This window comes from Salmo salar, chromosome 19 (assembly GCF_965601325.2).
Source record: "Salmo salar chromosome 19, fSalSal1, whole genome shotgun sequence".
NCBI classification, from domain to species: Eukaryota; Metazoa; Chordata; class Actinopteri; order Salmoniformes; family Salmonidae; genus Salmo; species Salmo salar.
In genome coordinates this window covers 7,334,103-7,357,796 of record NC_138309.1, presented here as the reverse complement: position 1 = coordinate 7,357,796, position 23,694 = coordinate 7,334,103, and the positions used below count along the sequence as shown (strand labels likewise).

At 43.0% G+C, this 23,694-nt stretch overlaps 1 protein-coding gene across 1 annotated transcript in view; it reads left to right on the top strand.

Annotated features, from left to right (window-relative positions):
* The window catches only part of ablim1b (actin binding LIM protein 1b), a 132,589-nt gene that overhangs the window by 10,323 nt on the left and 98,572 nt on the right, over nt 1–23,694 (top strand). Inside the window, exon 2 of the mRNA XM_082966035.1 lies at nt 12,621–12,746. Within this exon, the coding sequence (XP_082822161.1) occupies nt 12,621–12,746 (126 nt within the window). The remainder of the gene's footprint in view (nt 1–12,620; nt 12,747–23,694) is intronic.

Sequence of the window (23,694 nt, the reverse complement as noted above, 5' to 3'; positions counted from 1 at the left end):
TGTGTTTGCTGGTTCTGAACGTCACATGCTAATGTAAAAAGCTGGTTTTTGATATAAATATGAACTTGATTGAACGAAACATGCATGTATTGTATAACATAATGTCCTAGGAGTGTCATCTGATGAAGATCATCAAAGGTTAGTGCTGCATTTAGCTGTGGTTTGGGTTTATGTGACATTATATGCTAGCTTGAAAAATGGATGTGTGATTATTTCTGGCTGGGTACTCTCCTGACATAATCTAATGTTTTGCTTTTGTTGTAAAGCCTTTTTGAAATCGGACAATGTGGTTAGATTAACGAGAGTCTTGTCTTTAAAATGGTGTAAAATAGTCATATGTTTGAGAAATTGAAGTTATAGCATTTTTAAGGTTTTTGAATTTTGCGCCACTCGATTCCACTGGCTGTTGACTAGGTGGGACGAGAGAGAGGTTAACATACCTATGTCCAAAAGCAGTTTTGATCATCAAAGTAACCAGGCTATCACGTGTATTTGACTGATTGGTGAAATTGCTCACTGTGTAAAGTGCCTCCATGTAATTGTTGCAGATTGTTGCAAGGGTTTGAAACTCACGAGATATCGCCCCCCCCCCCCCCCCCCCCCCTTTGGTTTAACCTGTTGGGTCTAGGGGGCAGCATTTGCACGTCTGGATAAAAAAAATGTACCCGATTTAATCTGGTTACTAATCCTACCCAGTAACTAGAATATGCATATACTTATTATATATGGATAGAAAACACTCTAAAGTTTCCAAAACTGTTTGAATGGTGTCTGTGAGTATAACAGAACTCATTTGGCAGGCAAAACCCTGAGACATTTTCTGACAGGAAGTGGATACCTGATGTGTTGTATTGACTTTAAACCTATCCCATTGAAAAACACAGGGGTTTAGGAATATTTTGGCACTTCCTATTGCTTCCACTAGATGTCACCAGCCTTTACAAAGTGTTTTGAGTCTTCTGGAGGGAGATCTGACCGAACAAGAGCCATGGAACGATGATGTCCCATTAGACACCTGGCGCGCGAGTTCATGTTGGGTACCCTCGTTCCAATACGTTATAAAAGAGTATGCATTCGTCCACCTTGAATATTATTCATGTTCTGGTTAAAAAAGGCCCTAATGATTTATGCTATACAACGTTTGACATGTTTGAACGAACGGAAATATATTTTTTCCCCTCGTTCATGACGAGAAGTCCGGCTGGCTTACATCATGTGCTAACGAGACGGAGATTTTTGGACATAAATGATGAGCTTTTTTGAACAAAACTACATTCGTTATGGACCTGTGATACCTGGAAGTGACATCTGATGAAGGGAATCAAAGGTAATGGATTATTTACATAGTATTTTCGATTTTAGATCTCCCCAACATGACGTCTAGTCTGTATCGCAACGCGTATTTTTCTGGGCGCAGTGCTCAGATTATTGCAAAGTGTGATTTCCCAGTAAGGTTATTTTTAAATCTGGCAAGTTGATTGCGTTCAAGAGATGTAAATCTATAATTCTTTAAATGACAATATAATATTTTACCAATGTTTTCTAATTTTAATTATTTAATTTGTTACGCTGACTTGACTGCCGGTTATTGGAGGGAAACGATTTCCTCAACATCAATGCCATAGTAAAACGCTGTTTTTGGATATAAATATGAACTTGATAGAACTAAAAATGCATGCATTGTCTAACATAATGTCCTAGGAGTGTCATCTGATGGAGATTGTAAAAGGTTAGTGCATCATTTTAGCTGGTTTTATGGTTTTGGTGACCCTGTCTTTGACTTGACAAAACATTACACACAACTCTTGTAAATGTACTGTCCTAACATACTCTAAATTTATGCTTTCGCCGTAAAACCTTTTTGAAATCGTAAAACGTGGTTAGATTAAGGAGATGTTTATCTTTCAAATGGTGTAAAATAGTTGTATTTTTGAAAAATTTGAATTTTGACATTTATTTGGATTCAAATTTGCCGCTCTTGAAATGCACCTGCTGTTGATGGAGTGCACCACGGGTGGCACGCTAGCGTCCCACCTAGCCCCAAGAGGTTTTAACGTGTTAAAAAGGGACATTGCCAACAGCTTGAAAATGAAACAGGAATTTTATTTCATTTTAAGTATTTGATCCCCTCTCAATCAGAAAGATTTCTGGCTCCCAGGTGTCTTTTATACAGGTAACGAGCTGAGATTAGGAGCACACTCTTAAAGGGAGTGCTCCAAACCGCAGCATGTTACCTGTAAAAAAGACACCTGTCCACAGAAGCAATCAATCAGATTCCAAACTCTCCACCATGGCCAAGACCAAAGAGCTCTCCAAGGATGTCAGGGACAAGATTGTAGACCTACACAAGGCTGGAATGGGCTACAAGACCATCGTCAAGCAGCTTGCTGAGAAGGTGACAACATTTGGTGCGATTATTCGCAAATGGAAGAAACACAAAAGAACTGTCAATATCCCTCGGCCTGGGGCTCCATGCAAGATCTCACCTCGTGGAGTTGCAATGATCATGAGAACGGTGAGGAATCAGCCCAGAACTACATGGGAGGATCTTGTCAATGATCTCAAGGCAGCTGGGACCATAGTCACCAAGAACATAATTGGTAACACACTACGCCGTGAAGGACTGAAATCCTGCAGCACCCGCAAGGTCCCCCTGCTCAAGAATACATATACAGGCCTGTCTGAAGTCTGCCAATGAACATCTGAATGACTCAGAGGACAACTGGGGAAAGTGTTGTGGTCAGATGAGACCAAAATGGAGCACTTTGACATCAACTCAACTCGCTGTGTTTGGAGGAGGAGGAATACTGCCTATGACCCCAAGAACACCATCTCCACCGTCAAACATGTAGGTGAAAACATTATGCTTTGTGGGTGTTTTTCTGCTAAGGGGACAGGACAACCAAAGGGACGATGGACGGGGCCATGTACCGTCAAATCTTGGGTGAAAACCTCCTTCCCTCAGCCAGGGCATTGAAAATGGGTCGTGGATGGGTATTCCAGCATGACAATGACCCAAAACACACGGCCAAGGCAACAAAGGAGTGGCTCAAGAAGAAGCACATTAAGGTCCTGGAGTGGCCTAGCCAGTCTCCAGACCTTAATCCCATAGAAAATCTGTGGAGGGAGCTGAACGTTCGAGTTGCCAAACGTCAGCCTTGAAACCTTAATGACTTGGAGAAGATCTGCAAAGAGGAGTGGGACAAAATCCCTCCTGAGATGTGTGCAAACCTGGTGGCCAACTACAAGAAACGTCTGACCTCTGTGATTGCCAACAAGGGTTTTTGCCACCAAGTACTAAGTCATGTTTTGCAGAGGGGTCAAATACTTATTTCCCTCATTAAAATGCAAATCATGTTATAACATTTTTGACATGCGTTTTTCTGGATTTTTTTGTTGTTATTCTGTCACTCACTGTTCAAATAAACCTACTATTAAAATTATAGACTGATAATTTCTTTGTAAGTGGGCAAACGTACAAAATCAGCAGGGGATCAAATGCTTTTTTCCCCCACTGTATATACAAAAGTATGTGGACACTCCTTCAAATGAGTGGATTTGGCTATTTCAGCCACACATGTTGCTGACAGGTGTATACAATCGCGCACACAGCCATGCAATCTCCAGAGACAAACATTGGCAGTAAAATGGCCTTACTGAAGAGCTCAGTGACTTTCAATATGGCACTGTCATAGGATGTCACCTTTCCAACAAGTCAGTTTGTCAAATTTCTGCCCTGCTAGAGCTGCCCCGGTCAACTGTATGTGCTGATATTGTGAAGAGGAAATGTCTAGGAGCAACAATAGCTCAGCAGCAAAGTGGTAGGTCACATAAGCTCACTGAACGGGACCCCTTAGTGCTGAAGTGCGTAGCGCATAAAATTCATCCGTCCTCGATTGCAACACTTACTACCGAGTTCCAAAATGCCTCTGGAAGCAACATCAGCACAATAACTGTTCGTTGGGAGCTTCATGAAATGGTTTTCCATGGCCGAGCAGCAGCAAACAAGCCTAAGATCACCATGCACAATGCCAAGCGTCGGCTGGAGTGGTGTCAAGCTCGCCGCCATTGGAGTGATTAATCATGCTTCACCAACTGGCAGTCTGACGGACGAATCTGGGTTTGGCAGATGCCAGGAGGACACTACCTGCCCGAATGCATAGTGCAAACTGTAAAGTTTGGTGGAAGAGGAATAATGTCTGGGGCTGTTTTCATGGTTTGGTCTTGGCCCCGTAGTTCCAATAAAGGGAAATATTAACGCTATGACATTCTAGACAATTCTGTGCCTCCAACTTTGCGGCAACAGTTTGTGGGAGGCCCTTTCCTGTTTCTGCATGACAAAACCCCGTGCACGAAGCGAGGTCCAAACAGAAATGGTTTGTCGAGATTGGTGTGGAAGAACTTGACTGGCCTGCATAGAGCCCTGAACTTAACCCCACCGAACACCTTGGATATGAATTGGAAAGCCAACTGTTAGCCAGGCCTAATCGCCCAACATCAGTGCCCAACCTCACTAATGCTCTTGTGGCTGAATGGAAGCAAGTCCCCGCAGCAATGTTCCAACATCTAGTGGAAAGCCTTAGACTTTTTCTTACACTTTCACATTACAGAGTAATTTGTGTAGAAAAAGACAATTAAATCCATTTTAATCTTACTATATAACACAACAATATTTGGAAAAAGTCAAGGGGTGTGAATACTTTCTGAAGGCACTGTAGTAGCGTGTCTTTTGTTACAGTCAACTTCTCCTGGCCTAGAAGGCCAGCATCCCGGAGTCGCCTCTTCACTGTTGAATTTGAGACCGGTGTTTTGTGGGTACTATTTAACGATTTCGTCCCACCTACGTAACAGCCAGTGGAATCCCGTGGCGCGTTATTCAAATAACTTAGAAATGCTATTACTTTAATTTCTCAAACATATGACTATTTTACACCATTTTAAAGACAAGACTCTCGTTAATCTAACCACACTGTACGATTTCAAAAAGGCTTTACAACGAAAATCAATTTTTATGCGATTTTTCTCGTAAAAAAGCGATAATATTCCGACCGGGAAACCCTGTTTTCGTTCAAAGACTCAAAATCTAAAATGGACTCTTCATGTGCACGCGCGCCCCGGTCTCATTGTTCTCAGATCGACCACTATCCAAATGTTTTTACTGTATCTACTGTTTTTCAGCCAGAGACTGCAAAGTCATCATTCAATGATCTGGCGCCTTCTGAGAGCCTTAGAAAATGTCACGTTACAGCAGAGATCCTTTGTTTTCAATAAAGAGAGTGTAGAAGGCCAAGAAATGGTCAGAGATGGCACTTCCTGTAAATAATCTTCTCAGGTTTTTGCCTGCCATATGAGTTCTGTTATACTCACAGACACCATTCAAACAGTTTTAGAAACTTTAGGGTGTTTTCTATCCAAATCAAATAATTATATGCATATTCTAGTTTCTGGGCAGTAGTAATAACCAGATTAAATCGGGTACGTTTTTTATCCGGATGTGAAAATACTGCCCCCTACCCTAGAGAGGTTAAACACTGGAGTGATAGATGTGCAGAAGATCTATCCCAGTCTACGCGATCAAAACAATCTTGAAGCATGGATTCCGATTGGTCAGACCAGCGTTGAATAGTCCTCAGCATGGGTACTTCCTGTTTTAGTTTCGGCCTATAGGAAGGGAGGAGCAAAATGGAGTAGTGATCAGATTTGTCGAAGAGAAGGCGGGGGAGGGCTTTGTAAGCGTTTCTGAGTAGCAGTGGTCTAATGTTTTCTCAGAGCGAGTGCTACAGTCAATGTGCTCGCAGAACTTCGGTAGCGTTTTCCTCAAATTTGCTTTGTTAAAATCCCCAACTACAAGAATATGTGGTTTCCAATTTGCATAAAGTCCAGTGAACTCCTTTGAGGACTGTCGTGGTGTCAGCTTGAGGGGGAATATACACGGCTGTGACTATAACCAAAGAGAATTCTCTTGGGAAGTAATATGGTCTGCATTTGATTGTGAGGTATTCTAGGTCGGGTGAAGAAAAGGACTTGAGTTTCTGTATGTTATAGCAATCACACCATGAGTGGTTAACTTCTTATGGCTTGGGGGCAGTATTTCAACGTCTGGATGAGAAGCGTGCCCAAAGTAAACTGCCTGTTACTCAGGCCCAGAAGCTAGGATATAATGCATATAATGCATATAATTTGGATAGAAAACTCTAAAGTTTCCAAAACTGTTGAAATAATGTCTGTGAGTATAACAGAAATGATATGGCAGGCGAAAACCAGAGGAAAATCCATCCAGGAAGTGGGATTTTTTTTATGTGGGTAGTATTCAATTGAATGTCTATAGAGTATCTAATGGGTTTACGACCCAGATTGAAGTTCCTATGGCTTCCACTAGATGTCAACAGTCTTTAGACATTGTTTCAGGCTTGTTTTCTGAAAAATGAAGAAGAATGAGACCTTTCTCTCATTGGACTGCAGAATCATGCAGTGCTGGTTTGCGCGCGACAGATTGCACACGCTTCGTTGTTTTTCCTTTCTATTGAATACGCTATTGTCCGGTTGAAATATTATCGATTATTTAGACAATTAACAACCTGGGGATTAATTATAAACATCGTTTGACATGTTTCAACGAACTTTGCCGGTACTATTAGGATGTATTCGTTGGCATGTTTTGACTGCTTTTGAGCCAGTGGATTACTGAACAAAACGCACCAACAAAACTGAGTTTTTGGGATATGAAGAGGGACTTTATCGAACAAAATGAACATTTATTGTGTGGGACTCTTGTGACTGCAACCATATGAAGATCTTCAAAGGTAAGTGATTAATTTTAGCGCTGACTTTTGTAATGCCTTTAACTTGGTTGTAAAATGTTTGTATGCTTTTGTAAGCGGGGCGCTGTCCTCAGACAATCGCATGGTATGCTTTCGCCGTAAAGCCTTTTTGAAGTCTGACAAAGTGGCTGGATTAACAAGAAGTTCATCTTTAAGCCGATGTATAACACTTGTATTTTTTATGAATGTTTATTATGACTATTTCTGTATTTTGAATTTGGAGCTCTGCAATTTCACCGGATCTTGTCAAGGTGGGTTGCTAGCAGAATGCCTGCGCCAGAAAGGTTAATCACAAAATATACACCCCTGTCTTTCTTCTTCCCAGAGAGTTCATTATTCATGTCTGCATGATATCCTTTACAGGATTGGTGTCTCCCCCGTGGGACGGTTGAGCTGACGTGCGCTAATGTGATTAGCATGACGTTGTAACAAGTAACAAGAACATTTCCCAGGACATAGACATGTCTTATATGGACAGAAAGCTTAAATTCTTGTTAATCTAGCAGCGCTTTGCAATTTACTTTTGCAGTGAAATAGTACCATGCTGTTGTTTGAGGAGAGTGCACAGTTATGTGCTTGAAAATGTATCAATAAACCAAACCAAGGCACATTTGGGCGGACTTGATACATTTTGAACAGTAATACAATGGTTCATTGGATCAGTCTAAAACTGTACACATACACTGCTGCCATCTAGTGGCCAAAATCTAAATTGTGTCTAAACTCCTAAGTCATATAATGGCTTTTCTATTGCATTTACCAGATCTAATGTATTATATTCTCCTAGATTAATTTCACATTTCCACAAACTTCAATGTGTTTCCTTTCACATGGTATCATGAATATGCATATCCTTTCTTCAGGTCCTGAGCTACAGGCAGTTAGATTTGGGTATGTCATTTTAGGTGAAAATTGAGTGTCCGATCCTTAATATACTGAGTACCCAGGCTGTATCACAACCGGCCATGATCGGGAGTCCGATAGGGCGGCGCACAATTGGCCCAGTGTCGTCCGGGTTTGGCCGGTGTAGGCCGTCATTGTAAATAAGATTTTTTTAACTGACTTGCCTAGTTAAATAAAGGTTACATTTAAATAAAATAAAAAACCCAGCTGGCTGTATGGACAAAGATAGTATATCCCGAGAGAGCCATGTTTCCTTGAAACAGAGTACTTTACAATCCCTCATATCTCTCTGGATAGAGATTCTCATCCTGAGCTCATCTGCCTTATTATCCAGAGCCTGAACGTTAGCGAGTAATCTACTCAGAAGTGGTGGATGGTGTTCGTGCCTCCTGCGTCGGACTAGGAGTCCACTCCAAATATCTCTTCTCCGCCGACGGTGTTTTGGATCAGCCCCTCGAATCAGTTAAATTGCCCCGTGGGGTACGAACAAGGGATCCAATTCGGGAAAGTCGATTTTCCCGGTCGTAATGCTGAGTTACCGCCGCTCTGATATCTAAAAGTTATTTCCGGCTGTATGTAAGAAATAACACACGAAAAAACAAAATACTTCAAAGTTGCTTAGTAGCTAGAAGCAGAGCTGCCCTATCTGTCGGTGCTATCTTGCATGTTAAGATGGACACAGCTTTGTAGAACCAAAACATATACAGCCACTGTTCAACAAATACGACCTCAAGAACGAATCATTTGTGGTGCTGCAGTTCGCAAACAATATTGTGCTTATCACTCCCACAGCAGGCAAGCAATGCATTCCGCCAAGAGTTGCTCTTAATCTGGCGATGAAGAAGAGGAAGGAAAGGGGGAATCCAAGCTAGACTGAAAAGATGGGCTACACTGCCTCCTCATTTACATTTACATTTACGTCATTTAGCAGATGCTCTTATCCAGAGCGACTTACAAATTGGTGCATTCACCTTATGATATCCAGTGGAACAACCACTTTACAATAGTACATCTATATATTTTTTTGGGGGGTGGGTAGGGGGGGGTTAGAAGGATTACTTAATCCTATCCCAGGTATTCCTTAAAGAGGTGGGGTTTCAGGTGTCTACGGAAGGTGGTGATTGACTCCGCTGTCCTGGCGTCGTGAGGGAACTTGTTCCACCATTGGGGTGCCAGAGCAGCGAACAGTTTTGATTGGGCTGAGCGGGAACTGTGCTTCCGCAGAGGTAGGGAGGCGAGCAGGCCAGAGGTGGATGAACGCAGTGCCCTTCTTTGGGTGTAGGGCCTGATCAGAGCCTGAAGGTACGGAGGTGCCGTTCCCCTCATAGCTCCGTAGGCAAGCACCATGGTCTTGTAGCAGATGCGAGCTTCAACTGGAAGCCAGTGGAGTGTGCGGAGGAGCGGGGTGACGTGAGAGAACTTGGGAAGGTTGAACACCAGATGGGCTGCGGTGTTCTGGATGAGTTGTAGGGGTTTAATGGCACAGGCAGGGAGCCCCGCCAACAGCGAGTTGCAGTAATCCAGACGGGAGATGACAAGTGCCTGGATTAGGACCTGCGCCGCTTCCTGTGTGAGGCAGGGTCGTCCTCATCCTAGTACCCTGATGGCTAATATCCAATCGCTGGAAAATAAACTTTGAGAACAATTGCAGAGGGACATCAGGGAATGCTGTGTCTGTTTTTACTGAGACGTGACTTGAGGACAATACACTACACTCTACTATTCAACCAGACGGCTTCTCCATATTCTGAATGGATCAAATGGCAACGTCTAATAAGAGTCTATGGGGTGGGCTATGTTTCCTCATAAACAATTCCTGATGTACAGAAGTTGAAAACATCGCAAGCTCCTGTTCACCCAACCTGGAGTTTCTGATGTTAAAACACCAACCCCACTATACGCCGAGGAAACTTACGTGTTATTATCACAGCTGTGTACATACCGCCACAAGCAAACACCAAGACGGCACTCAGTGAACTGTACAAGATTATTATTCAGCAAAAATCCTCTCACCCGGACGCAGTCATTATTGTTGCGGGTGACGAGAGTCAAAGATGTTAGGGGATGTGGGGTATGGAATTGTTTTAAGATGGTCATACTATGGATCATTTAACTGTTTGATTTTGAATTTTTAGGACCCCTTTTGGTATAAAAAAAATATATAAAAAAAAATGTATTTGATAAAATGGTAATTTTGGCCTTTACTACTAAAGCCTATAGAAACACATTCATAAATGGCAAAAAAGGACAGTCACACAACTACCTTCATACTTATATTTGTTTCTTTAAACCAGTACCGGTTAACTTCGGATGTGTCCCATGACACTTGTGGGGGTCATAGAGCAAAACGGAGAACACCATCGTGAGAGTCTCCCCCTTCCATAGAGTGGTAATAGATTATAGGTCAAATGTTTGTGAGAAGACTTATTATTGGGATGTCTCAAAGTCTGACAAATGGAGGTCTAGTGTGACTGTGGTGGATTGAGATGCATCCAATGCAAAAAACATTAAACTGACAGATTTTGATGAGGATTTTTTTGGTTTAATTTAGATTGACGCACCGGTGAGTCAATCGACTCTAGCGGTTAAACAAGCCCGTCTAAACCAAATGATCCCTAAATATTATCAACATGTATCCTGTCCCACAAGAGGAAGCAGCATGCTTGACAATGTATACACAAACATCCGTGAAACGTACAAAGTCAAAACCCAACCCCACTTCAGCCAATCAGATCCCGTCTTTCTGTTCCTACAAGCAGCAACTCGAGAGGGAGGCACAAACACAGGGAATAGTGAGACGCTGGACAGAGACAGACTCAATTTTGCAGGATTGTTTTGAGAATACCAATTGGAATATGTTCAAAGATTCATCCACCCAGGACTCATCCATCAACATTGAGAAATATACATTGTCAGTCACAGGCTTCATGAGGAAATGTAGTGATGATGTTTGTACCCACAGTAACAATCCGGACATAGCCCAATCAAAAACCCTGGATGAATGGAAATCTCTGTACAATGCTGAGAGCCCGTACTGCAGCATTCAATGTTAGCGGAATGAACCCCGATGACTCAGTGGCGCACAAAGCATAGAAGGCACGCAGGTGCAAGATCCAGCAAACCATTAGGGATGCAAAAAGACAATACAGACTCAAACTTGAATTAATGTTCGACATTTCAGACTCGCATCAAATGTGGCAAGGACTACAGGCTATCACATTCTACAAAGGCAAATCCAACTGTGCGGTGCCCATCGAAGCCTCCCTCCCAGACGAGCTTAACACATTCTATGCTTGCTTCGAGGCAGACAATATCGAGCCATCCAGGAAGACCCACATCAAGGTCAGCATGCCAGGCATTCTGGACCAACTTCAATTTGCCTACAGCTCTAACAGATCCACAGAAGCTGCCATTTCCATTGTTATTCACATGGCAGGAACACCTACGTGAGAATGCTGTTTATTGACTACAGTTCAGCAATCAATACTATTGTTCCCTCCAAGCACAACACCAAGCTCAGAACCCTTGTCCTGGACACCATCCTCTGCAACTGGACTTCCTGACGGGCAGACCACAGGCTGTGAGAACTGGCAACAACAACTCCAAACTGACTCTTAACACATGTTCCCCTTAAGGATGTGTAAAAGGTGGCAGAGCTCGAGGTCGCCAGGCTGCTCATCATTACACATACCTGTCACCATCATTACGCGCACCAGCGCTTCGTCGGACTCACCTGGACTCCATCACGTCATTGATTGCCTCCCCTATAACTGTCACTTCCTCAGTTTCATTCCCGTGTCTGCATTGATGTTGTTTTGTTTCTCTTGTCCAGACACTCTTCTTGTTTAGTTTCATGTCTATTTATTAAATCCTCAACCTGTATTTGCTTCCCGTCTCCCAGCGTCTGTGGTTACGGAACCGTTAGTGTCCTCAGCCCTCTGCTGTACTCCCCTTCACCCACGACTGTGTGGCTTTGCATGACACCAACTCCATCATCAAATTTGCTGACGACACCACGGTTGTAGGCCCAACAACGTTGAGTCAGCTTCTAGGGAGGAGGGAAGCGAACTGGTATTGTGATATCATGACAATGTCAGCTAAACAGACTAGTTGATTGTTGACCTCAGGAAGCAGAGGAACCTACAAATACACATTCATTAGACAATGCTATACATGCGTATCTTGTACATACAATTAATAAAACTTGGAACTTGAGTCAAAAAGGGTTTAGCCAATAAGAAGACCCACATTTCCCATCACTACTGGCTTGTATAGTGAACAGTAATTCCTATTGGAATCCAGCCAGATGAAGGGTGTTCAACAATTTGAACTTTTTCTCACCCACAACCTGTACTCAGAAAGATTGCTATGGTAAAGTACCAGCTAATGAAGACTACATAAACCATCTAAACTGAAACAACCATTTCAGTAACGGGTGCAATAAGTCCAATCATTTACAGATTGGATTAGTTTAGAAAAATGTAAGATATGTATCTGTGTATAGGAAAAAAATATATTAATCAATCAATATGCATGTAGAAAAATATTCAAAACAATCTACCTCTAACAAAGCATGCTGGGAAATATGATAATGACGCCCCTCCCCCCAAAAAATCACCTTGAGAATGTTAACGGAAATTAACTCAACACAGTCAAGTAACAACACCACACGGTGTTGATTCCACTGTGATTGAAATAAAACTTAATTTATTCACTGCAGTTGGTGTCAATTTCAATCCCACTGGTGTTAACCCCACTAGAATCAACAATCAGATATAACACTCACAACACTTAACACCCGCATGTTTGCTGTGTGTACACGCACCACGTTTTGAACGCAGTGATTTAAATACATTTTAGGTGGCCGTGCTCATACCTGTCTGTTCTCTCCTCCAGTGGCCCATGTTCAGGACCCTGCAGAGAAGTTGTGCATCCAGTGCTACAAATGTGGGGAGCCATGCAAGGGAGAGGTGCTGCGGGTCCAGTCCAAGCACTTCCACATCAAGTGCTTTACCTGCAAGGGTGAGTATGTATATATGTGCGTGTGCGTGCGCTCTCACGTACATGTTTGTCTGTGCGCACACATATGTGTGTGTCTGTCCCTGGACCCGAATCTCACTTTTATTCCCAGTCTCTTTTCCTTGTCAACTTTGAGGAATTTGCGGTGTATGCCCTTTGGTCCAATGCACAGGGAAGTCTTTAGAAAAGGTAAGATGTGGCGGATGGTTGGAACTCTTGGAATTTTTGTCACTTTGTGGTTACCGTCTTGTGTGAGTAGTGTGACCTTGAATGATTCATTGAATGGTAATGCATTGCGTTTACATGGCACATTTCACCTGGTCTCAAAGGGTATACATTTCCTTACTTGAGATGGGTCACATGCTATTCTCACCCAGAACGGGAACTATGGGATTTTCATTCCAAATGATCCCACTTACTATTTTCTTTATAATATATTTTTATTCACAGAAAATGGAAGACAAAACATTCAGAACTTGTAATCCCACTGTGATATTATTGCCCCTCAAGCCAGGGTTAACTTGTTAGTTTGTATTGTGGGCTGAGAGAGGAGATTGAAGGAAAGGCTAACATGTTTTTTTCAGTAATAATAATCAAAGTAATACAAATTCATCAGTTTAGTCAATTGTCAATCAATAGTATGATACAATATCAAATGTTCACTTCTTATAAACTATAATAATTTGTCTTGTGCTAACAGCAATACAATGTGCACAGTAGCGGCATCAAACAATGCCACTAAGACATTGCTCGTCCTAATAATTATATATTTTTGAATTCCATTATTTTACTTTTAGATTTGTGTGAATTTTTAGATACTACTGCACTGGTGGAGGTAGGAACAAAAGCAATTCTCTACATATGTAATAACATCTGCTAAATATGTGTATGTGACCAATAACATTTGATTTGAAACACCTTTACTAAAGACTGAGATCCATAACTAGCTGCCCAACTTGTAAGTACAACTACCTCAATATACTCAGATATTCAGCATCCAAAAGAATAAGAATTTTCTATCATTCTTCTCCTCTCTTTTATAATCAAATTGAGCTGCTTCCAATGGAAACCCCCCAATGAAGTGCTAACCACACTCCACTGTCTTCACAAATTTCGAAGTGATTGAATTGAGTTTCTCCACCCTCTATCGAGTCAACTAATTCCAAAAAGATAGGCGATGGTCAGAACATGTCAAAACAGAACACCCCAAACTTACAAAATAAGCAAATGTCAACTTGAGGTAACAAGACACTTGTCAACCTCGGTAGAAGTTCACTTTTGGTTATGTCACTTAGCAATGCTCAGCATCAAAAAAGTCAGTCAGGAAGCAGTGTAGCTCGCACACAGGCTCACCTCCACGCTCTTGACCTCTTCTTCAGCTTTAACAGGGTTACAAAGATGGTGTAGCAGAAGATGCTGATGCCACCTAAACAGCCTTTCTCTTATTCCATTCCATCATTAGACCACGTTCACCAGCAGTGAGGCCTCTCCTTACAGCTTCTGTGGTATCTCAGGATCTTGACAGAAATAAGATGATATTTGCCTGTGATAGAGAAGTATTTGGTCTGCAACTAATTCACTCCTCTGGTATCCATGGAAATGACAATTAGTATTAGACCAAGACCATTGCTCAATCCGCCTTTAATAACTCTAACAAAACCTTGTCTTGCTCTACAAATCTTCCATACTGCTTATAAAAAAAGAGCTCAGTGCTTGTCTTGTTGAATTTCATACATTGAATGAAAAACTAACAAATACATTTCATGGTCACATTTTTTCTTGCCTTTGTGAAAGATTTTGGAAAGACTGCATTCGCCAGACTACGCTCATAAAGCTTTGTCTATCCATTTTCATGGCAACCTCATAAACAAATCCTAAGAGTGTATTAACGCACCTGTGCGTCAATTTAACCTTTTGGGGCTAGGGGCAGTATTTTCACAGCTGGATAAAAAACATACCCGATTTAATCTGGTTACTAATCCTACCCAGTAACTAGAATATGCATATACTTATTATATATGGATAGAAAACACCCTAAAGTTTCTAAAACTGTTTGAATGGTGTCTGTGAGTATAACAGAACTCAAATGGCAGGTCAAAACCTGAGAGATTCCTTTACAGGAAGTGGCCTGTCTGACCATTTCTTGAACTTCTTTTCCATAGGATCTCTGCTCTAACGTGACACTTCCTACGTCTTCCATGGGTGCTCAGAGCCCGGGAAAAACCTGAATGTCGTCATCCCAGCCCCAGGCTGAAACACATTATCGCCTTTCTCAAGTGGCCGATCAAGGTACTCTGGGCTTAGGCGCGTGACCTGGTCGCCCCCGTCTTTGTGATTTTTTCCTCTGTTTGCCGAAAAGGAGATTCCCGGTCGGAATATTATCGCTTTTCTACGAGAAAAATGGCATAAAAATTGATTTTAACCTCTATGGGCTAGGCGGGACGAATTCGTCCCACCTACGTAACAGCCACTTGAAGCCTGTGGCGCGATTTTCAAAACCTTAAAAATCCTATTACTTCAATTTCTCAAACATATGACTATTTTACAGCTATTTAAAGACAAGACTCTCGTTAATCTAACCACACTGTCCGATTTCAAAAAGGCTTTACAACGAAAGCAAAACATTAGATTATGTCAGCAGAGTACCAAGCCAGAAATAATCAGACACCCATTTTTCAAGCTAGCATATAATGTCACCAAAACCCAGAAGACAGCTAAATGCAGCACTCACCTTTGATGATCTTCATCAGATGACAACCCTAGGACATTATGTTATACAATACATGCATGTTTTGTTCAATCAAGTTCATATTTATATCAAAAAACAGCTTTTTACATTAGCATGTGACGTTCAGAACTAGCATACCCCCCGCAAACTTCCGGGGAATTCGCTAACATTTTACTAAATTACTCACGATAAACGTTCACAAAAAGCATAACAATTATTTTAAGAATTATAGATACAGACCTCCTCTATGCACTCAATATGTCCGATTTTAAAATAGCTTTTTGGTGAAAGCACATTTTGCAATATTCTAAGTACATAGCCCAGGCATCACGGGCTAGCTATTTAGACACCCGGCAAGTTTAGCACTCACCATAATCATATTTACTATTATAAAAGTTTGATTACCTTTTGTTGTCTTCGTCAGAATGCACTCCCAGGACTGCTACTTCAATAACAAATGTTGGTTTGGTCCAAAATAATCCATCGTTATATCCGAATAGCGGCATTTTGTTCGTGCGTTCCAGACACTATCCGAAATGGTAAAGAAGGGTCGCGCGCATGGCGCAATTCGTGACAAAAAAATTCTAAATATTCCATTACCGTACTTCGAAGCATGTCAACCGCTGTTTAAAATCAATTTTTACGCCATTTTTCTCGTAGAAAAGCGATAATATTCCGACAGGGAATCTCCTTTTCGGCAAACAGAGGAAAAAATCACGAAGGTGGGGGCGGTCGGGTCACGCGCCTAAGCCCAGAGTCCCTTGATCGGCCACTTGAGAAAGGCGATAATGTGTTTCAGCCTGGGGCTGGGATGACGACATTCTGTTTTTTCCCGGGCTCTGAGCGCCTATGGACGACGTAGGAAGTGTCACGTTAGAGCAGAGATCCTTAGTAAAAGATAGAGATGTAAAATAAGTTCAAGAAATGGTCAGACAGGCCACTTCCTGTAACGGAATCTCTCAGGTTTTGACCTGCCATTTGAGTTCTGTTATACTCACAGACACCATTCAAACAGTTTTAGAAACTTTAGGGTGTTTTCTATCCATATGTAATAAGTATATGCATATTCTAGTTACTGGGTAGGAGTGGTAACCAGATTAAATCGGGTATGTTTTTTATCCAGCCGTGTCAATACTGCCCCCTAGCCCTAACAGGTTAAACAGCGGTTGACATGCTTCGAAGTACGGTAAAGGAATATTTAGAAATTTTTTGTCACGAAATGCGCCATGCGCACGACCGTTATTTACCATTTCGGATAGTTTCTGGAACGCACGGACAAAACGACGCTATTCGGATATAACGATGGATTATTTGGGACCAAACCAACATTTGTTATTGAAGTAGAAGTCCTGGGAGTGCATTCTGATGAAGAACAGGAAAGGTAAGACCATTTTTCTTATAGTAAATGTGATTTTGGTGAAGGCTAAACTTGCTGGGTGTCTAAATAGCTAGCCCTGTGATGCCGGGCTATGTACTTAGAATATTGCAAAATGTGCTTCATCCGAAAAGCTATTTTATAATCGGACATATCGAGTGCATAGAGGAGTTCTGTATCTATAATTCTTGAAATAATTGTTATGCTTTTTGTGAACGTTTTATCGTGAGTAATTTAGTAAATTGTTAGTAAATTCCCCGGAAGTTTGCGGGGGGTATGCTAGTTCTGAACGTCACATGCTAATGTAAAAAGCAGTTTTTTGATATAAATATGAACTTGATTGAACAAAACATGCATGTATTGTATAACATAATGTCCTAGGGTTGTCATCTGATGAAGATCATCAAAGGTTTGTGCTGCATTTAGCTGTCTTCTGGGTTTTTGTGACATTATATGCTAGCTTGAAAAATGGGTGTCTGATTAGTTCTGGCTGGGTAGTCTGCTGACATAATCTAATGTTTTGCTTTCGTTGTAAAGCCTTTTTGAAATCGGACAGTGTGGTTAGATTAACGAGAGTCTTGTCTTTAAATAGCTGTAAAATAGTCATATGTTTGAGAAATTGAAGTAATAGCATTTCAAACGTTTTGAAAATCGCGCCACTGGATTAGACTGGCTGTTGCGTAGGTGGGACGAATTCGTCCCGCCTAGCCCATAGAGGCTAAGTAACATAATAAAAAAATCCATCAAAATCTGTCAGGTTAAACTACAGACATCTATTTTTTGCATGGGCTGCGCCTCAATCCACCACATCCGCCTATGTCGGCCTTCCACATCTGTGTTTGTCATACCATGAGAAGAATGAATGAAGGTAGTTTTGTGCCAACAAAAATAAGGTGCTAAATGTGTCCAAAAAAACATCATAAGAAATATTCCCTGAGCTTTCTTATATCTTCCAGATATAATATAGACACTTCAAAACCATATTCCTTATGATTTATTTTTAACTTTCTTTCTTGCCATTTATGAATGTGTTATTCAATGTGTTTCTATGGGCTATAGTAGTAAAGATCAAATGCAACATGTTGTCAAATAACTGTTATATATATTTTTTTATACCTAAAAGGGTCCTACAAATCAAAATCAAATAGCTAAATGATCCATGAAATAACCATCGTAAAACAATTCCATATGTTAGCTTATAGGTTTTAAAGTCCCATTCTTGTGGGCAAATTCAGACAGTACTGTTGGAGCTTATATGGAGATGGCTAGCATTTCTCCTCCAGAAATCTGTCTCTCTCTCTGTGTTTGTGTGTGTTGTGTGCATGCCTGTCTATTACCACAGAGGCAAAGTCTATTTCTGTCCTTCTGGGCCCCTCAACCTCCAGGGCTCTGGGAAGCCTGCCATAATCCCTCTATCACAATACCAGTGGCCGGTGTGACCTGCATTAGCTACTCCTCCTTCCCCCAGAAAAACATGTGAACTGAAAAATTAATTTACCATTACCCTGAACTTCCAGAGAGGCACTAGTGCATCCAATTGTACACTAACGGAAAACTGTAATTGATATGATCATTTTGGGTATTATCAACAGTAAAATACTCTGAAAACATTTTACTGCAGCATACTGTAAATTATGGTGCATTGTGGGAAAATGTTGTATAAATGATCAACATTTGAGAACAATTACATTCCTCAAATGTCAAACTACCTAGAAGTCTGAAAAGATAGACTTAGTGGGCGGGGAGCTAACCTTGACTGGTGGTTTTTGAAAATGCCTATATCAAGCAACATGGACGCAGTGAGCAGTGTGATTATCTCAAGCAAATTTGCTGATACACAAAGCAAACAACATTTAAATGGCATGCAACATCCAATCCTGTAATAAATCACATCATGGTTTCACAAATTACTTGTTTACAGTGCCTTGCAAAAGTGTTCATCCCCCTTGGCATTTTTCCTATTTTGCTGCATTACAAACTGTAATTTAAATGGATTTTTATTTGGATTTCATGTAATGGACATACACAAAATAGTCCAAATTGGTGAAGTGAAATAAAAAAAAAAATTACTTGTTTCTTAAAATAAATAGAAAATAAAAACCATAAAAGTGGTGTGTGCATATGTATTCAACTCCTTTGCTATGAAGCCTCTAAATAACATCTGGTGTAACCAATTACCTTCATAAGTGTAACGGCTGTCTGGAAGAGGGAACCAAGGTGCAGCAGAGGATGTGTTCATCATTAGAATTTTAATTCAAATAAACAAGAGAACACTACAAAATGAACAAAAACGACAGCAAACAGTCCTGTTAGGAAAATATTCCAAACAGAAACAATTACCCACAAAACCCAAAGGAAAAACATGCTCCTTATGTGTGACTCCCAATCAGCAGCAACGAGCTTCAGCTGTGCCTGATTGGGAGCCACACACACGGCCCAAAACAAAGAAATACCAAAACATAGAAAAAGGAACATAGAACGCCCACCCAATGTAACACCCTGGCCTAACCAAAATAAAGAACAAAAAACCCCTCTCTATGGCCAGGGCGTTACAGTACCCCCCCCCCCCAAAGGTGCGGACTCCGGCCGCAAAACCTGACTCTGAAGGGAAGGGTCCGGGTGGGCCTTCTTACGGCGGCGGCTCAGGTGCGGGACGAGGCCTCTGCTCCACCTTTGACGTCGCCCTCTTAGGTGGTGCACCTGGCCGCGCCGAAGGTCTGGTGGGCGACGCTGACTGCGCCCGGCTGGCGGGCGGCGATGGCTGCGCCCGGCTGGCGGGCGACCCTGGTTGCGTCCGGCTGGCGACCGGCGATGGTTGCGCCCGGCTGGCGGGCGACCCTGGCGGCTCCGACGGCGCTGACCCAGGATTCACCAGGCTGGGGAGACATGATGGATGCCTGGCCCTGGGCACACGCACAGGACTCACCAGGCTGGGGAGACATGACAGAGGCCTGGCCCTAGGCGTAGGCACAGGACTCACCGGGCTGGCGGGCGTCTCTGGCAGTTCAGGGCAGTCTGGCCACTCTGGCAGTTCAGGCCACTCTGGCAGTTCAGGGCAGTCTGGCCACTCTGGCAGTTCAGGGCAGTCTGGCCACTCTGGCAGTTCAGGGCAGTCTGGCCACTCTGGCAGTTCAGGGCAGTCTGGCCACTCTGGCAGTTCAGGGCAGTCTGGCCACTCTGGCAGTTCAGGGCAGTCTGGCCACTCTGGCAGTTCAGGGCAGTCTGGCCACTCTGGCAGTTCAGGGCAGTCTGGCCACTCTGGCAGTTCAGGGCAGTCTGGCCACTCCGGCAGTTCAGGGCAGTCTGGCCACTCCGGCAGTTCAGCGCAGTCTGGCCACTCCGGCAGTTCAGCGCAGTCTGGCCACTCCGGCAGTTCAGCGCAGTCTGGCCACTCCGGCAGTTCAGCGCAGTCTGGCCACTCCGGCAGTTCAGCGCAGTCTGACCTCTCTGGCGACTGTTGACTGGCTGGCAGCTCTGACGACTGTTGACTGGCGGGCAGCTCTGGCGACTGTTGACTGGCGAGACCCACTGGAGGCCTAGTCCTGGGAGGTGGCACAGGATGGACCAGGATGGGGAGACCCACTGGAGGCCTGGTCCTGGGAGGTGGCACAGGATGGACCAGGATGGGGAGACCCACTGGAGGCCTGGTCCGAGGAGGAGGCACAGGATAAACCGGGCTGTGGGGGAGCACTGGAGTTCTGGTACGGACACTCTTTACCCACACTCCAGGCTGAATGCCCACTTTGGCCCGGCACGGGCGGAGAGCAGGCATTGGGCGAACTGGACCCTCCCAGCGCTCTGGAGACACAGTGCGCAACGCCGGCGCAGGATAACCTGGACCGAGGAGGCGCACTGGAGACCAGACGCGCTGAGCTGGCACCATCTGCCCTGGCTCGATGCCTGCACTCGCATGGCACTTGCGGGGGGCTGGTATGTAGCGCACCGGGCTTTGAACGCGCACTGGGGACACCGTGCGCTCCACAGCATAACACGGTGTCTTACCAGTACCACGCTGCTTCCGGTAAGCACGGGGAGTTGGCTTAGGTCTACCACCTGACTCCGCCAATCTCCCCGTGTGCCCCCCCCAAAAAAAATTGTGGGGCTGCCTCCCGTGTCCGTTGCGCTCCCTCTCCTCATACCAGCGCCTCTCAGCTCTCGCCGCCTCGATCTCCCACTGTGGGCGGCGATAATCCCCAGCTTGAGCCCATGGTCCTTTCCCATCCAGGATTTCCTCCCAAGTCCATGACTCCAGATAGCTTTTCTCCTGGTGCCTCTCCTTGTGCTGCTCCTTCCTCTGCTGCTTGGTCCGTTGTTGGTGGGTAATTCTGTAACGGCTGTCTGGAAGAGGGAACCAAGGTGCAGCAGAGGATGTGTTCATCATTAGAATTTTAATTAAAAAAAACAAGAGAACACTACAAAATGAACAAAAACAACAGCAAACAGTCCTGTTAGGAAAATACTCAAAACAGAAACAATTACCCACAAAACCCAAAGGAAAAACATGCTCCTTATGTGTGACTCCCAATCAGCAGCAACGAGCTTCAGCTGTGCCTGATTGGGAGCCACACACGGCCCAAAACAAAGAAATACCAAAACATAGAAAAAGGAACATAGAACGCCCACCCAATGTAACACCCTGGCCTAAACAAAATAAAGAACAAAAAACCCCTCTCTATGGCCAGGGCGTTACAATAAGTCACATAATTACTTAAATTAAGTCCACCTGTGTGCAATCTAAGTGTCACATGATCTCAGTATATATATGTGTTCTGAAAGGCAAAAGAGTCTGAAACACCACAAAGCAAGGGGCACTACCAAGCAAGCGGCACCATGAAGACCAAGGAGCTCGCCAAACAGGTCAGGGACAAAGTTGTGGAAAAGTACATATCAGGGTTGGTTTATAAAAAATATCTGAAACTTTGAACATCCCACGGAGCACCATTTAAATCCATTATTAAAATATGGTTAGAATATGGCACCACAACAAACCTGCCAAGAGAGGGCCGCCCACCAAAACTCACGGACCAGGCAAGGATGGCATTAATCAGATGGGCAACAAAGAGACCAAAGATAACCTTGAAAGAGCTGCAAAGCTCCACAGCTGAGATTGGAGTATCTGTCCAAAGGACCACTTTATGCCGTACACTCCATAGAGCTGGGCTTTACGGAAGAGTGGCCGGAAAAAAGACATTGCTTAAAACCTGTTGAGGACCCCTTCCCGCTCTGATCCCGGTATTGGGATTTATTGACAAGTGACCATGGCGGGAAATTCAAAACTGCAAGAATCTAATAATTTCAATTTCTCAAACAATCAACTATTTTTCACCATTTGAAAGATAAACATCTAAATCCAACCACATTGTCCGATTTCAAAGAGGCTTTACGGCGAAAGCATAAAGTTAGGTTGTGTTAGGAGAGTACATTGAAAATAGCTGTGTGTAATGTTTTGTCAATTCAAAGACAGGCGTCAACAAAAGCAGATAACCAGCTAAAATTATGCACTAAACCAGCTAAAATTATGCACTAACCTTTGACAATCTTCATCAGATGACACTCCTAGGACATTATGTTATACAATACATGCATTTTTTGTTCCATCAAGTTCATATTTATATCCAAAAACAGCATTTTACAGTAGCGGTGAAATTCAGAATTTTTTTTCTCCCTCAAATGCTTCCGGTGAACCAGCGTTACAATTTACAAAATTACTATTCGAAAACATTGGTAAATTATAATATTGTCATTCAAAGAATTATAGATTAACATCTCGTAAATGTTACCGCATTGCCAGATTTCTAAATAACTTTACTGGGAAATCACACTTTGCAATAAACGGGGTGCTATGCTAAGAACAATAGGCTAGGATATACAGGTTAGCACCATCTAATATCAATAATACTATTGTAAATAATCCCTTACCTTTGATTATCTTCATCAGAAGGCACTTCCAGGTATCCCAGGTCCACAACAAATGTGGTTTCTTTCAACAAAGTTCATAATTTACGTCCAAATAACTCCAAGTTGGTCCATGTTGTTAGGAGTTCACAGATGATGCAATCTCTATTGCACTCCACACTGCCCTTTCCCACCTGGACAAAAGGAACACCTATGTGAGAATACTATTCAATGACTACAGCTCAGCGTTCAACACCATAGTGCCCTCAAAGCTCATCAATTAGCTAAGGATGCTGGGACTAAACACCTCCCTCTGCAACTGGATCCGGGACTTTCTGACGGGCCGCCCCCAGGTGGTAAGGGTAGGTAACAACACATCCACCACATTGATCCTCAACACAGGGGCCCCTCAGGGGTTCATGCTCATTTCTCTCCTGTATTCCCTGTTCACTCATGACTGCATGGCCAGGCACGACTACAACACCATCATTAACCTGTTAGGGCTAGGGGGCAGTATTTGCACGGCTGGATAAAAAAAATGTACCCGATTTAATCTGGTTACTAATCCTACCCAGTAACTAGAATATGCATATACGTATTATATATGGATAGAAAACACTCTAAAGTTTCTAAAACTGTTTGAATGGTGTCTGTGAGTATAACAGAACTCATTTGGCAGGCAAAACCCTGAGACATTTTCTGACAGGAAGTGGATTCCTGATGTGTTGTATTACCTTTAAACCTATGCCATTGAAAAACACAGGGGCTGAGGAATATTTTGGCACTTCCTATTGCTTCCACTAGATGTCACCAGCCTTTACAAAGTGTTTTGAGCTTTCTGGAGGGAGATCTGACCGAACAAGAGCCATGGAACGATGATGGCCCATTAGACACCTGGCGCGCGAGTTCATGTTGGGTACCCTCGTTCCAATACGTTATAAAAGAGTATGCAT